Genomic DNA, 13714 nt, shown 5'->3' with positions numbered 1-13714 from the left:
ATGAGAACTACAAAATCCTATATGCACAGTTCCCTTTCTTCTCATTAGTGACCAGAAGGACAGGAAGGAGTGCACCCTCAGCAAGCTTACACATGATACCAAGCTGGGGGGAGTAGTAGGTAAAGTGGAGAGTAGGGCTGGGATTCAGAGAGACCTAAATGAATTGGAGGGTTGAACCAAAATAAATCTGTTGATGTTCGATAAGGACAAGTGAAAAGTCCTGCACATAGGAATGAATAATCTCATGCACTGGTACAGGCTAGAGACTGACTAGCTAAGCAGCAGCTCTGCAGAAAAAAACTTGGGGGGGTTACAGTGGACAGTAAGCTGAAGATGAGCCAACAGTGGACCCTTGTGAAGAAGGCTGACAGCATATTGGGTGGGATTACTAGGAGAATTGCCAGTAGATCGAGGGAAGGGATTCTTCTCCTCTCTTCTGCACTGGTGAGACCACATCTGGAGTACTGTGCCCACTTTCATGCCCCTCACTACAGAAAGGATGTGTACAAATCAGAGAGAGTTCAGTGAAGGGGAACAAAAATGGTTAGGTGGCTGGGACATATGGCTTCTGAGGAGAGGCTGAGGGAACTGGGCCTATTTAGTCTGGAGAAGAGAATGAGGGGGAATTTTAATAGCAGCCTTCAGCTACCTGAAGGTTGGTTCCAAAGAGGATGGAGCTGGACTGTTCTTACTGGTAGCAGATGATGGAGCAAAAAGCAATGGTGTCAAGTTGCAGGAAGAGAAGTTTAGGTTAGATATTAGGAAAAGCTTTCTCACTAGGAGAGTAGTAAAGCATTGGAACAGGCTACATAGAGAGGTTGTAATCTCTCCATCCTTAGAGATGTTTAGGACCTGGCTAGACAAGCCTTGGCTGGGATGATCTAGTTGGGGATCATCCTGCTTTGAGCAGGGGGTTGGACTAGATGACATCTTTAGGTCTCTTCCAACCCTAATTTTCTCTGATTCATGAAAACCTTTTTACTGGCCAGTAACTAGTGGTGAAATGAATATTACAAGCTGCGATCTCAAATTATGTGACTGCCATTTGTTATACAAATATGAAAATACAAACAATGGTAATGTTTATTTCCTTTCTTTTATAAAGCATTTTCATCACATTCTCCTACTAAAAATCATCATACATCATCTACCAGTGAAGCTGTTCCACCCCCAACCCTAACCCCAAATCAAGCATTTTCTCTTCCTCCTGGCCATGCTGTTTGCTGTTTCATGGATGGTGGAGTAGGGCTTTATGACATGGGAGCCAAGAAATGGGATTTCCTTAGAGATTTGGTATGTTTCATTAGTCTCTGTAATATTTTGCATGATATAATAATTATTAATGAATATCTTTTAACAACAATAATAAATGTTCAAGTATGTAACTTACACTTACAGCTAAAATAGCTTTTATTAAAAGAAGGATTGAGGTTCTAGAGCAGGGATGGGCAATTATTCCAGTTGGAAGGCTGCTTAATGAATTTTGGTGAGCTGTTAAGGGCTGCAACAGTAACCTCGCCCCTTGACAGGTGCCCCACCCCATGGTCACCATCTTGGGAACAGAAGTCCCACCCCCTAACCCCTGACCTTTGCCACCAGAAGTCCCTCGCCTTGCCCCTGGAAATACTACTTTTGGGAAGGGTTGCCATCTTGAAGCAGAAAAAAAACAAATCATATACTACAAGTCAAACATCTATTATAATGTCTTTTCATTTCATTTAAAAAAAAATTGTCCTGATTTATGCGTGTTTGCATAGGCTATATAGAGGTGATTGCAGAATAACTCAAAATAGTCTTACTCTTGTATATTGTGTGTGGGGAATGCATGGGATGTGGTTGGGGGGGTGAGAGTGCATGTATGATGGAGGGGTGTGGGGGAGTATTTGTGAGGGATGTGGCTGTCTGTGGGGTGGTTTGGGTGAGTTGTATATGTGTATATGTGGTGGGGGTTAGGGGGTGTGGGGTTTTGGGGGTATGTGGAGGGATGGGAAGAAACTCCCATATGTCCCCCTCATAGTGCACAGCCCTTACCAGCAGTGGCAGCAGCAGCAGACGATGGGCTCTTGGAGTGCAAAGTGTCCTGTTCAGCTGCAGTCAGTTCCAGGAGCTGCACTTGGTGGCAAGGAGCGAGGCCAGGCTAGCCCACTTCTATTGCGTGGGACGCAAGTGCAGTTCTGGGGACTTTTACGCCACTGGGGGAAAGCCCCATGTGACGGACCCAGCTGCCTTCCCTGCTCCCTGCCACCATATGTAGCTCATGGGATTATGCGAGAAGTGGCACTGTTTCCCAGTGGACTCCCATGAGCTGCATTGAGGTGGCAGGGAGCGGGGAAGGCAGTGGCTCCATTGTGTGGGGCTTCCCCCTGGTGGTGTGCAAGTGCCAGGAGCTTCATGTGAGCCCCGTGCAATAGAGGCAGGCCAGCCTGGTTCTGCTCCTTCCTGCCACATGCAGCTCCCAGATCTGGCTGGAGCTGCGTACCACCAAGCAGCTGCTCCTGCATGGGTCATAAGCACCCCAAGGGCCCACTGCCTCTTGCTGCTGCCATTGGCGGCGGCAGGGGCTGTGCATCGTGGGCTGAAGCGGGGGGGGGCCACACCCCCCATCCTCCCTCACACCCCACATATCCCATCTATACCCTTACATGCACCCTGCCCACCTGAGCTCTGCACTTCTGCTGCCCTGCTCAGTGCAGGCCCCGGGCTCCGCACTCCCACCAGGCCCAGCCCCATGGTCCATGTTCCCACCTAGCTGCAGCTTCCCTGTCTGGTGCCCAGAGCAAGCACTGCAGCAGGGACACAGGAGGAGTTGCTGGAGGCCAAGGAAGCCAAGCAGGTTTCCCAGTGGCTGCAGCAGTGGTAGCAACAGCCCACCTGGAAGTTGTCAGTACTGGCCAGGGCTGGGCCTGGGGCCAGGGCCCTCCTGTGCAGGAAGGTGGGAGAAAAGCATGCGGGCTGGATGGGGTACAGTTAATTGGTGGGTGCCTGTGGGACAGATGAAACCACCTGATGGACTGGATCTGGCCTGCAGACTGTATTTTGCCCACTCCTATTCTAGAGACCTTAAACAGCTGTAGAACGCTGAACTTAATTCTTCCCTGCGGTGTTGCTCAGCATTTGACAGCTTTTATTCCTCTATAATGCAGTTTTTCTTATGATTGAAACACTTCAGTAATTGTTTTATTGGGGAGGCTTCTTAGTTTTAGGTTGTAAATTTCTGATTGGAATGAGAGAGAGCCAGCATGACTGCCACATCCCAAAATAGCCAGTAATCCATTTTTTGTGCTGATGATAAATAAGTAAATAATGCATTTTGATGTAGGATTCAAGTTAAAAAAGAGAGAATCAGAGTGAAGAAAAAAGACTACCTTCCTGTGTTCTCAGACTTCAGATCTTATCCAGCAATCCAAACATAAGCCACACTTCAGTGAGTCTTGTCTGAGGAAGACTAGCAAGATGAGAGCCAATGAATGCATTGTAAATAAAATACAAAATTAAAATTGGTACTGTATCATGTGTAGAGTGATCATAAAGTTCTGGTCTTCCATAGCCCCTAGAGAGGACCAGACAGTAGCATAACTGAAAGGCGACAACCAGATCATCAGCCTAGGTGCCACATCTGTTTATGTGTGTATGTGGGTGCAAGGGCACAAAAATAGCCACTGTTGCCCTCAGCACTGCCATAGCTGGTGTTGCCCCATGTGTTGCAACTGTCCTGTTTTGTCTCTGGGACCAGGAGGACAGCAAAAAAGGTCAGGCAGCTCCTGCAGGGGAGCCAGGTTATAACCCACATGATGACTGCATGTCTCTGTCCCTCACCTTGCATGATGTATGTTTAAATAATCACAGGCAAGTATGAGAATCTTTGGAGCAGTTGCGTGCAGTGTGGTGATGGAGCATCTCTACTGAGAAATTTTAGAAATGTCATCCTTAGTTTATGCAGCTGCTAGTATTGTCGCAGTCATGGAAACTGTAGTGTACACATGACACTTATGTTTTTATTACCTTGCATTAAGCCCAGATTATGCAACACCACAAGTGGAGAATTACACGTTCTGGTAAATTCTAGTGGAAGCTGATCAGTAGTGTAACTGAGGGTGGGCAACCAGGGCATGAGCACCTGTTGCTGACTGTGGGGGGGGGACCCCAGAATAGAACCTGGGAAAGGCCGGAGTGGTGACAATTGCTTCAATCCCCCTCTACTATGTGACCACAGCTCCTGCATTAACCATCTCTGAGCTGCCATCTTAACGATTAAGGCTTTTGCAATCATGTTCCACATACAAGCCAGTAGCAGCTGTAAGAGGGTTATCTGATAGCTGTTGCAGCATCACCCATGGGAGAGGGGGAGTGAAGCTGATGGGGTGACTGCAGTCCTGCTCTCTGGGGCAGAAGTCTCTAGTCCCTGGGTGAGCTTGTGCTGTGGTAAGACTGCACGTCTGTTCTCCTGGGCTCAACATAACAGCCCTCTCTTCCCAGGGCACAGAAATAGCTAGCTACGCCTCCGAGAGATTAACTGTGCATACTTTAGCTTTACCACATCTGGAAAACCCTGGATTCTGGTAGAACTTCACCAACTACAATGTATTTTTAATCTTTTTAATGTTTCATTTAGGAACGAGGATCTGAAGTATAGCTTAAACAAACATTTGATTAAATGTAGGGAAGCTTATTATGTGTATGATTGTTGCATCTATGGTTATACAAAAGGAAGCAGAAATATGAACTGGAAACCAGTAAATAAAAGATTGGAACTCTTGTTAGTTGCTTTTCCAGGCTGCTTGTTGCTTTTTCTGTTTCCTTGTTTCTGGAAAAGATATGAGACTTGGGAACATGTGGAGAGATAAAATAATGCTTTGGAACTGTCTCTGCTTCTTGCTTTTTTCATTTTTAGTCCACTTTCACGGGAACATAAGGTCAGCCATTGAGAGCTACACCTGCCAGCTTTCGTGTTTCAGTTTTACCTGATTGCTTTCCATAATGGGGTGTTATTTCACCACAGGGCAAGTAGCACATACATTTCGGGGGTGGGGGAAGAAAGATAAGAATTAAATTTTGAAATAGAAATGAATAACTTTGTGTTTCAGAAAGGATAAATAATAGCACCTTGGTCATAATAATAGCTGCTCTCCAAAACCAGTTTTTCCTACGTTACATTTATGCAACCGCGTACACAATGACTGAATTAATCTACCCGTTGTATGGTAGAGATTATGCTTATGTGAGAATTTGACTCATGGTATAAACCAGTGGTGCTTAACCTTTGGGGCTGTGGGATGGAATCAGTGGCCAGTCCAGAGGCTGTATCAGACCCTGTGCACCAGGATCAAGCTCCACACTGCCTCCAGCCAGCCTGTGCGCCCAGATCAGTCCCTGGTCCCCTCCATGTGCCAATCCAGCATGCTGTCAGGCCCAGAGGTTCCCTATGGGACCAGAAATTTGGCAGAAGGGGAGCAGCAATTGATGTTACCACTTGCCCACCACCAGTTTCTGGACCCATGGGGACCTCTGAGGGCCAGTTGGCATAGCTCTGGCCTGCAGGCTGGGGGTTGAGCCCCCCTGGTATAAACTATGTAGCAGTTGTAAAAAGGTTGGAAAGAATGAGAGGAAAGATCCAGAGACCATTATTAAATATGTCTTATTATTAACTGATTAGCTTTATTGTATGGCTCTGTTGGAGCACTTAATCAGTTTAGAAAATCATAACACACTGTATTTTAAAGTATTGTATTCAAGTGAAGGTTTGTTGGCTTTTACCGTTCTATTTTTTACCATTTTTTTCCAGTGTCTTAAACCTCTGCAACTAATTTGATTTGGCCATAAATACTAAAAGCTAAATTAAATGGTGAAAATTGGTTAAGCTTTTTTTAAAATAAATCTTGAAATAAGTGTTTTAACAGTTTAACAGGCTATATCGTTCTCTAATCTAACCTATTGGCATTTTGTAATCTTAATGCATAATCTGAACAACATAGCTAAGTAAAAATCCACATGTAATTGCTTGTAAACTCCTTCATTGAGAACTTGCACATAAAGGTATTGTGAAAACTATAGTAAAGACATAAATATGGCATTAAATCAACAGTACATGTAAGAAAAATACTTTGTTATTAATATGCCAGTATTCATGATTTCCCTATCCTAGGGACATGTTGAGACAATCTTTGACTGCAAATTCAAACCTGATAATCCTGACCTTCTAGCCACAGCGTCCTTTGATGGGACAATAAAAGTATGGGATATCAACACTTTAACAGCAGTTTACACCTCTCCTGGTAATGAAGGAGTCATTTATTCCCTTTCATGGGCTCCAGGTAAGTGTGTGTAATTTTTAATTTTGAATATTTATTTATATGGTATTGAAATAGTGGGGTTAATTACCAGCAAAGGAAAAGAAAGTTTTAAGGCAAATATTAAAAAAAATTACTACAAGCATAGTTAAACACAAGTTACTTAAGGAAGGTGTAAAAGCTTCTTTGGGTTTTTAAGACAAACATGTATCTAATTATTTTGGATTCAAGAGATCCTCAGAGCAGAGTGGGGGGGACTACATGACCTCTTGAGGTCCTTTACAGCCTTACCTCGGTTTGATTTCTATGATTAGAAGTCATTTTCTTGCACAAAAGGGTATTGAGCTGATGAATTCAAATTCTTATGTAATTCCTTCATCTTCTCTTGTGGTGCTGCCACCATCTGTGAGTGACAAATCCTGTCCAGTTTATGGCACCTGCAAAAGATCCTGACCACAGAAAAGCTTTCCTGTTGCTTCAAGGCCTGGGGTGAAGGGATTTATTTGCCTAGCCCATGTCAGACTTCCCAAGAGCAGACATAGCTATTACAACTTGGCAGTTTAAAGAAGATTTTACTAAAGGGTCATTTCAGTACTTCTTATACAGGTAAAACAGCCACTGAAATAAGCTGAAGTTTTGTCCACTAGAGGTACTAAGGAGAGCTAGTTAGCTGTTTTAGTCAGTAGTCAGTCAAAAGGTAGGGTAGATGTGCACTTTTATAGACTAAATAAGATATATACATAAATGGAGATATAAGCTCTAATATCTATCCAGTAATTTAGAGTTCTTAAGTAAGCTAAAGTACTCAAATTAAGCAGCCCATTTCAGATAGCGTAAACCAGGGGTTTTCAACCTTTTTGTATCAGTATATCCCTGGTGGTCGGCTGTGGAGTGGCAGGTGGGGTGTGGCGCACAGCCAAACAAGGAGCATTCTCCGCGCACCCCCCCCCCCCCCCCCCCCGTTCCAGCCAGGTGGGCTGCGCCTGCGTGGGATGGTGCATGGTGGCCCACCCACCCGTGCATACCCCCTAGAGCCTTCTCAAGTACACCTGGCATAAGCCATCCCATTGTAGAGTTTAGTAGAGATAAAAGCTGTATTAAAAAGTAGTTAGAATTGTTTTTATATTTTGGAATGAACCATGGGGTCAGTGCTCCATAGGGCCGCTCCATATGATAAAATGAACTCTGCCTTAAATCTGTAGACCTTTAGAAGGGTGGGACTGGCAGCACTACCATGCTTTAATACTTACATTTTCAATGTGTTTATTCCAGCTTAGTCTTGTATTAAATCTTGTGGTATTTAAATGAGGACACCACCTCTAATTTCTTTTTCTGTGAAAACCATAGTTGTTCCTTCCTTTTGTTCCAAAAAACTAATACCTTGGGTTTAACAGTGTTGATTTCCAAGCCATTTGAGAGACAATACTTTTGAAAAGCATATAATAACCTTTGGAGACATACCTAGGCTTTTGACATTAATGGTGCATCATTTGTATAAAACAAGACGGGGATAGAATCATTCAGTGTTGTGGGTGCATGGAACTGATTTCCTGTTGGCACATGTTTTAGATTATTCAGGAATAGATTAAAAAGTAGAGAACAAGCAAATCCTTGCCATTCTCCTGTCTTCATTGGAAAACTCCTGGACAGGGCACCACGAATCCCATAACTCACCCTAGATGCTGTATTTGAATAGCAAGCAATGATTAATTGTACAAGAGCTTTGTTAATTGATGTTACTACCAGTGTAGCCCTGTGGGGTTAGGCCAACTCTCAGGATCTCAATATTGCACTGTTAGACAGGAGGGTGTGACACAATTGCACATATACAAACACATAAATCAATTAGGTGTGCGCGCGCGCGCGCGCACACACACACACACACACACACACACACACACACACACACACACACACTACCAGCTCAGGCACATACACATCCAAACCAACCTAGGCACATGCATACCTATCGCCAATTCAAGCACATACACCATACACCCCAAAAGTTAGACACAGATCATTAATTCGTATATCATGCACACAATGCCCCCCCCCCACCTACATATACACACAAGTAAGTTCCTAACTTGGATGGTACAGTGTGTATGTGTGTGCTTGGGGTACCTGGGATACTTGGGGGAAGGTTCAGGTGAGAGAGAGAGTTAAAGTGTAGGGAGTGAAAGTTGCCAGAACTGGGATTAGAACCAGTGGACTAGAGAGAAACTGGCTGAGGAACTGAGGCTTGGGTTTACTTAAGGTAGACTGGGGCTGGAAACTGAGGCAGACAGCTGAGATATTGGGGGCAGATAAGTGGTGGCAAGGAGGAGACAGCCAGGAAAGAAACTGAGGCAGAAACCTGGTTGCTCAGGGGAAAAGGCAGTGGGGATAAGACAGTGGCAAAGAAATGGGGGTTTGGAGGTAGAGAGGAGCTCAGGACAGATGTTGAAAGTGGCAGTGAGCCAGAAGCAGGAGTTATTGGTGCGCACACATGCACGCACGCACGCACGCGCGGAGAAAGAGACTCAGTGGAAGGGCTGGAGTCCAGGTAGGGAAGAGAAGCAGAGTCCAAGTCCTTGGTTGAAGAGGGAGTGGGGGGTGATAGCTACCTGTCCAGGCTGGAAAGGGGTCCTTGTCCAGTAGGTGTTGTCCACAGGAGGGTTGCCAGCAGGACCTCTGGGTGGGTAAGTGGTGTGGCATGGTGCTGGTCCAGATGCAGAGAGCATCTCACGGGGTCTGTCTTCACTGCCCCTTTTTACAGGGGCAAACCTTGTGTTACCCCAGTGACAGGAGGCATGCCCAGGCAAGGGTCAGCCCTTGGCGTACTGAGCATGTGTGCTTTATGCAGGGATGTGCAGTTTTGGGTGCCTGTAATGGTGGGGTACCATGGTAGAGTTGCTGGTTCTGCAGAGTCTTTTGTCTTTCAAATGCTGGTCTTGCCTCTGTTCCTGGGTGAGGTCCGTGGTTCCTGGATGAATCAATGCGAGGTGATGGCCCAGTTGTTGCAGGCCATTCAGTAGAGGCCTGCTACCATTGTATTTCAGTCATTCCCAATCACTCATTCATCCGGGAACCAATTTACATGGGAGGGGTACGTGACTCATCCAGTTGCAACACTGGGGATGCCCGGGCAGAGGACACAAGATGGAGACTTGACATACAAAATGGAAACTTGACATGACTTTGGCTCACTTACAAACACAGGCCTAAACCATACATTATCCATATGAAACAATAAAAATCGATATGAAAATGATAATAATACAATATACAACAGTAAAAATCAATACAAACCTAATAATAATACAATATAAAACAGTGGATATCCAAAACCAAAAACTTGCTACCAAAATACAAATGTTAAAGCTAATCCTAAGTCTGAGCTCGCTTATGCTTGTCTATAGGGAATAGAGAGGGAGAGAAAGAAAAGCCAGAAATAATTGGGGAAGGGAAGGGAGAGAGAGAGAGAGAGAGAGTGTGTGTGTGTAAAACTGGGGGTTTTGCTACACCAGTTTCTTCCAGTATTTTAACCAGTCTATAGGATGGCTGGGCAATTGTTTCAGCCAGCTGGCCACTTAATGAGTCTTGGTGAGCTGTCGAGGGCCTCACACACACAAACTTTCAAAAGATGCCATTTTAACAAATTATAGATAAAAAATATTCTCAGCTAAAAAATCAAGCATCTACTGTAACATGTTTTTTTGAGTAGTGTATATAGAAATAATTGCATAATAGCTCCAAATAAAGTCTTACTGTATATATGGCAGGGGTGTAGAGTGGTGTGGGGGGTAGGTATGTGCTGGGGCTGCCTACACGTTAGGTCCTGGGAAGCAGCCACAGGTGGGTGGGTGGGAGGGAGGAGAAAGGTGGGCAGGAGCCGTATGCAGCAGAGCTCTCCTGGGTGGTGTGGTACAGATGTGATTTCTGCCTTTCCCCCACATCCAGCCTGCTGCTGTCCACATGGTGCTTCACATGGGACTGAGACCTACCCACTCCCTCCTGGGGCAGCCTACCCTGCGCCTGCCAACAGCCCTGCCCCGGCCCTGGCTTTAGCCAGTGTGCACAGCTTCCTGGCAGGGCTGCTCCCGTTGCTGCCTGAGTACTGCTTGGCTCCCCCCTCCTCCAGCAGCTCTTCCCTTTTCCTTTTTCTTCTGCTGCCCCTGCTGCACCTCTCCGGCCGCCTTCCACCCACTTGGCCACCTACAAGTGCCTGCTCATCCTGTCAGGCAGGTGGAGTGGATGGAAGGCGGCTGGCATCTGGAGCTGGAGCCAGGGCCCCGTGTGCTGGTGCAGGAGCTGCCCGGCTGCAGCTTTCCCCCCAGTCTGGCTGGGTATGTGGTGCCTGGTACATGTCCCCACAGCCACTACTGCTTCCCTCTGCTACCTGCTGCTTGGAGTGGTGCAGCACTGGCAGGAGGAGGAGAAGCAGCTGGAGGTAGGGGGAGATGAGCTGTACCTAGGCAGCTGCAGCAGCAGCCAGAGCAACCCTGCCAAGAAGTTGATCATGCTGGCTGGGGCAGGGGCCAGGGTGGTGCCATCGGTGGGTGGGAGTGCGGCGTCATGCAGAATGCCGCAGGGGAGCCACACGCCAGATACAATCAATTGGCTCTGGCCCACGGGCCATAGTTTTCCCACCCCTGGTCTATGGAGACAAAAACTCTCTTGAGATCTATGAAGGCTAAATATACATGATTGTGTACATTTCATATATTTTGATGCCAAATAATACAACACTAAGCAGTGGTGCATGCAAGAATAGATTTCTCTGAAACTGGCTTGCTCTTCTCCCAGAATTTTCCGTGTATATAGATGAGAGAGTCTCCCAAATATTTTGGCTGGAACACACATAAGAGATCTTGCAACATACCATTTCATTAGTCTTATCACCATTTTAAAAGATTGGGACTACTATGTTTTGGGACTGTGAGATTGAGATAAATTTAACTGACAAAATTTCCTTCAGCAAATAGTCTCACTTCCCTCACCAGGTGCATGAGAGTTGTTAAATTTTATTTTAAAGAATGAAACATGCATTTCTCCAGGAATTTGTGCATTGGGGATTAAGCTAAACTGTTTTGTCCCTTTGACTAGAATCTGCCAAAAACATCTATTATTTTTATTTCTCCCTGTGGCTAGCAGTTCCTACAGTTCCTCTTTTAATACTGTCTTCTTTTCAGCTTTCTATAATTTAAATTAATCTTTTTCATCTGTTGGAAACTGGCACAATCACTTTTAGACTTGTCCTTCAGGGCTTCTATTAAGGAGCATTTAGTATTTAGCTGTCTTTATCAACAATTACATAAGGGAAATGAATTAACACACTCTCTCTTCCTCTTATCCCTTTGTTAATATTTATGCATGTTGCTTACTCCTCTTGCTAATCACCTTGCTGCATGAAAATTCTGGCCATATACATATGGGAGCTTCCCATTATGGATTCTTTCTGGGTTCTTTTAAAGTTAGGATTCATTATGTTGGAGTGTCATTCAAATTGAGCTCATGGGGCAGGGGGGAGATCATATGTTTTTGATCTTTTGTAATTTTGATATTGAGTATCAGGCAAGAGTTCACTAAAATTAATTGGAAGATTGTCTACCAAATCCCCTAGCACCTAAGCTTTGCCTATTCTTTATTCTTAAGATTTATTCCCTACCACTTAAGCTTTGCCTATTCTTGACAACATCTGCTTACATCTCCCACCCCTGATGGCATCTCTGTGCTCCACCTCATAGGCCCCCTCTACACGTCCAGGTAAAGGCGTGATGAGTTCTAATGCGTGTTTTGCACAATTGTGCCTCCTGTCATGCCACATGTGCATGGCAGGAAGCATGATTACGGGATTACACGTTAGATTCATAGATGTTAGGGTCGGAAGGGACCTCAATAGATCATCGAGTCCGACCCCCTGCATAAGTAGAAAAGAGTGCTGGGTCTAGATGACCCCAGCTAGATACTCATCTAACCTCCTCTTGAAGACCCCCAGGGTAGGGGAGAGCACCACCTCCCTTGGGAGCCCGTTCCAGACCTCGGCCACTCTGACTGTAAAGAAGTTCTTCCTAATGTCCAGTCTAAATCTGCTCTCTGCTAGCTTGTGGCCATTGTTTCTTGTAACCCCCGGGGGGCGCCTTGGTGAATAAATACTCACCAATTCCCTTCTGTGCCCCCATGATGAACTTATAGGCAGCCACAAGGTTGCCTCTCAACCTTCTCTTGCGGAGCCTGAAAAGGTCCAGTTTCTCTAGTCTCTCCTCGTAGGGCTTGGTCTGCAAGCCCTTAACCATATGAGTGTCCCTTCTCTGGACCCTCTCCAGGTTATTCGCATCCTTCTTGAAGTGTGGCGCCCAGAATTGCACGCAGTACTCCAACTGCGGTCTGACCAGCGCCCGATAGAGGGGAAGTATCACCTCCTTGGACCTATTCGTCATGCATCTGCTGATGTACAATAAAGTGCCATTGGCTTTTTTGATGGCTTCGTCACACTGCCGACTCATGTTCATCTTGGAGTCCACTAGGACTCCAAGATCCCTTTCTACCTCTGTGCCACCCAGCAGGTCATTTCCTAGGCTGTAGGTGTGCTGGACATTTTTCCTCCCTAGGTGCAGCACTTTGCATTTCTCCTTGTTGAACTGCATTCTGTTGTTTTCTGCCCACTTGTCCAACCTGTCCAGGTCTGCCTGCAGCTGTTCCCTGCCCTCCGGCGTGTCCACATCTCCCCATAGCTTTGTGTCATCTGCAAACTTGGACAGAGTACATTTCACTCCCTCGTCCAAGTCACTGATGAAGACATTAAAGATTATTGGTCGAAGGACCGAGTCCTGCGGGACCCCACTGCCCACACCCTTCCAGGTTGAAACCGACCCATCTACCACGACTCTCTGGGTGCGACCCTCCAGCCAATTTGCCACCCACCGGACTGTGTAGTCATCCAAGTCACAGCCTCTTAACTTGTTTACCAGTATGGTGTGGGATACCATATCGAAGGCCTTCCTGAAGTCTAAGTATACGACATCCACCCCTCCTCCTGTGTCCAGGCATTTCGTAACCTGGTCATAAAAAGAGACTAGATTGGTCAGGCACGATCTGCCTGCCACGAACCCGTGCTGGTTTCCCCTCAGCATAATTTGTCCTGCCGGGCTCTTGCAAATGTGAGCCTTGATAATTTTTTCAAAGACTTTGCCAAGGATGGAGGTGAGACTGACTGGCCTATAGTTGCCTGGGTCCTCCTTCCTCCCCTTTTTGAAAATGGGGACCACGTTGGCCCTTTTCTAGTCCTCCGGGACTTGGCCCGTGCGCCACGAGCGTTCGAATATTCCCGCCAGTGGCTCTGCAATGATGTCGGCCAGTGCCTTCAGCACCCTCGGATGGAGCTCATCCGGGCCTGCTGACTTAAAGGCATCCAGTTCTTCCAAGTGACTCCGCACCATCTCAGG

General features: G+C 46.0%; 1 protein-coding gene across 4 annotated transcripts in view; it reads left to right on the top strand.

Annotated features, from left to right (window-relative positions):
* WDR17 (WD repeat domain 17) overlaps window positions 1-13714 on the top strand; it is a 120535-nt gene that overhangs the window by 59112 nt on the left and 47709 nt on the right. For all 4 annotated transcript variants that reach the window (XM_059721862.1, XM_019481369.2, XM_059721861.1 and 1 more), the window contains exons 7-8: window positions 1106-1293; window positions 6143-6311. In XM_059721862.1, coding sequence (XP_059577845.1) covers window positions 1106-1293; window positions 6143-6311 — 357 coding nt within the window. The remainder of the gene's footprint in view (window positions 1-1105; window positions 1294-6142; window positions 6312-13714) is intronic.

Source organism: Alligator mississippiensis, chromosome 2 (genome assembly GCF_030867095.1).
Source record: "Alligator mississippiensis isolate rAllMis1 chromosome 2, rAllMis1, whole genome shotgun sequence".
Taxonomy (NCBI): Eukaryota; Metazoa; Chordata; order Crocodylia; family Alligatoridae; genus Alligator; species Alligator mississippiensis.
This window is presented reverse-complemented; position numbering and strand designations above follow the sequence as displayed.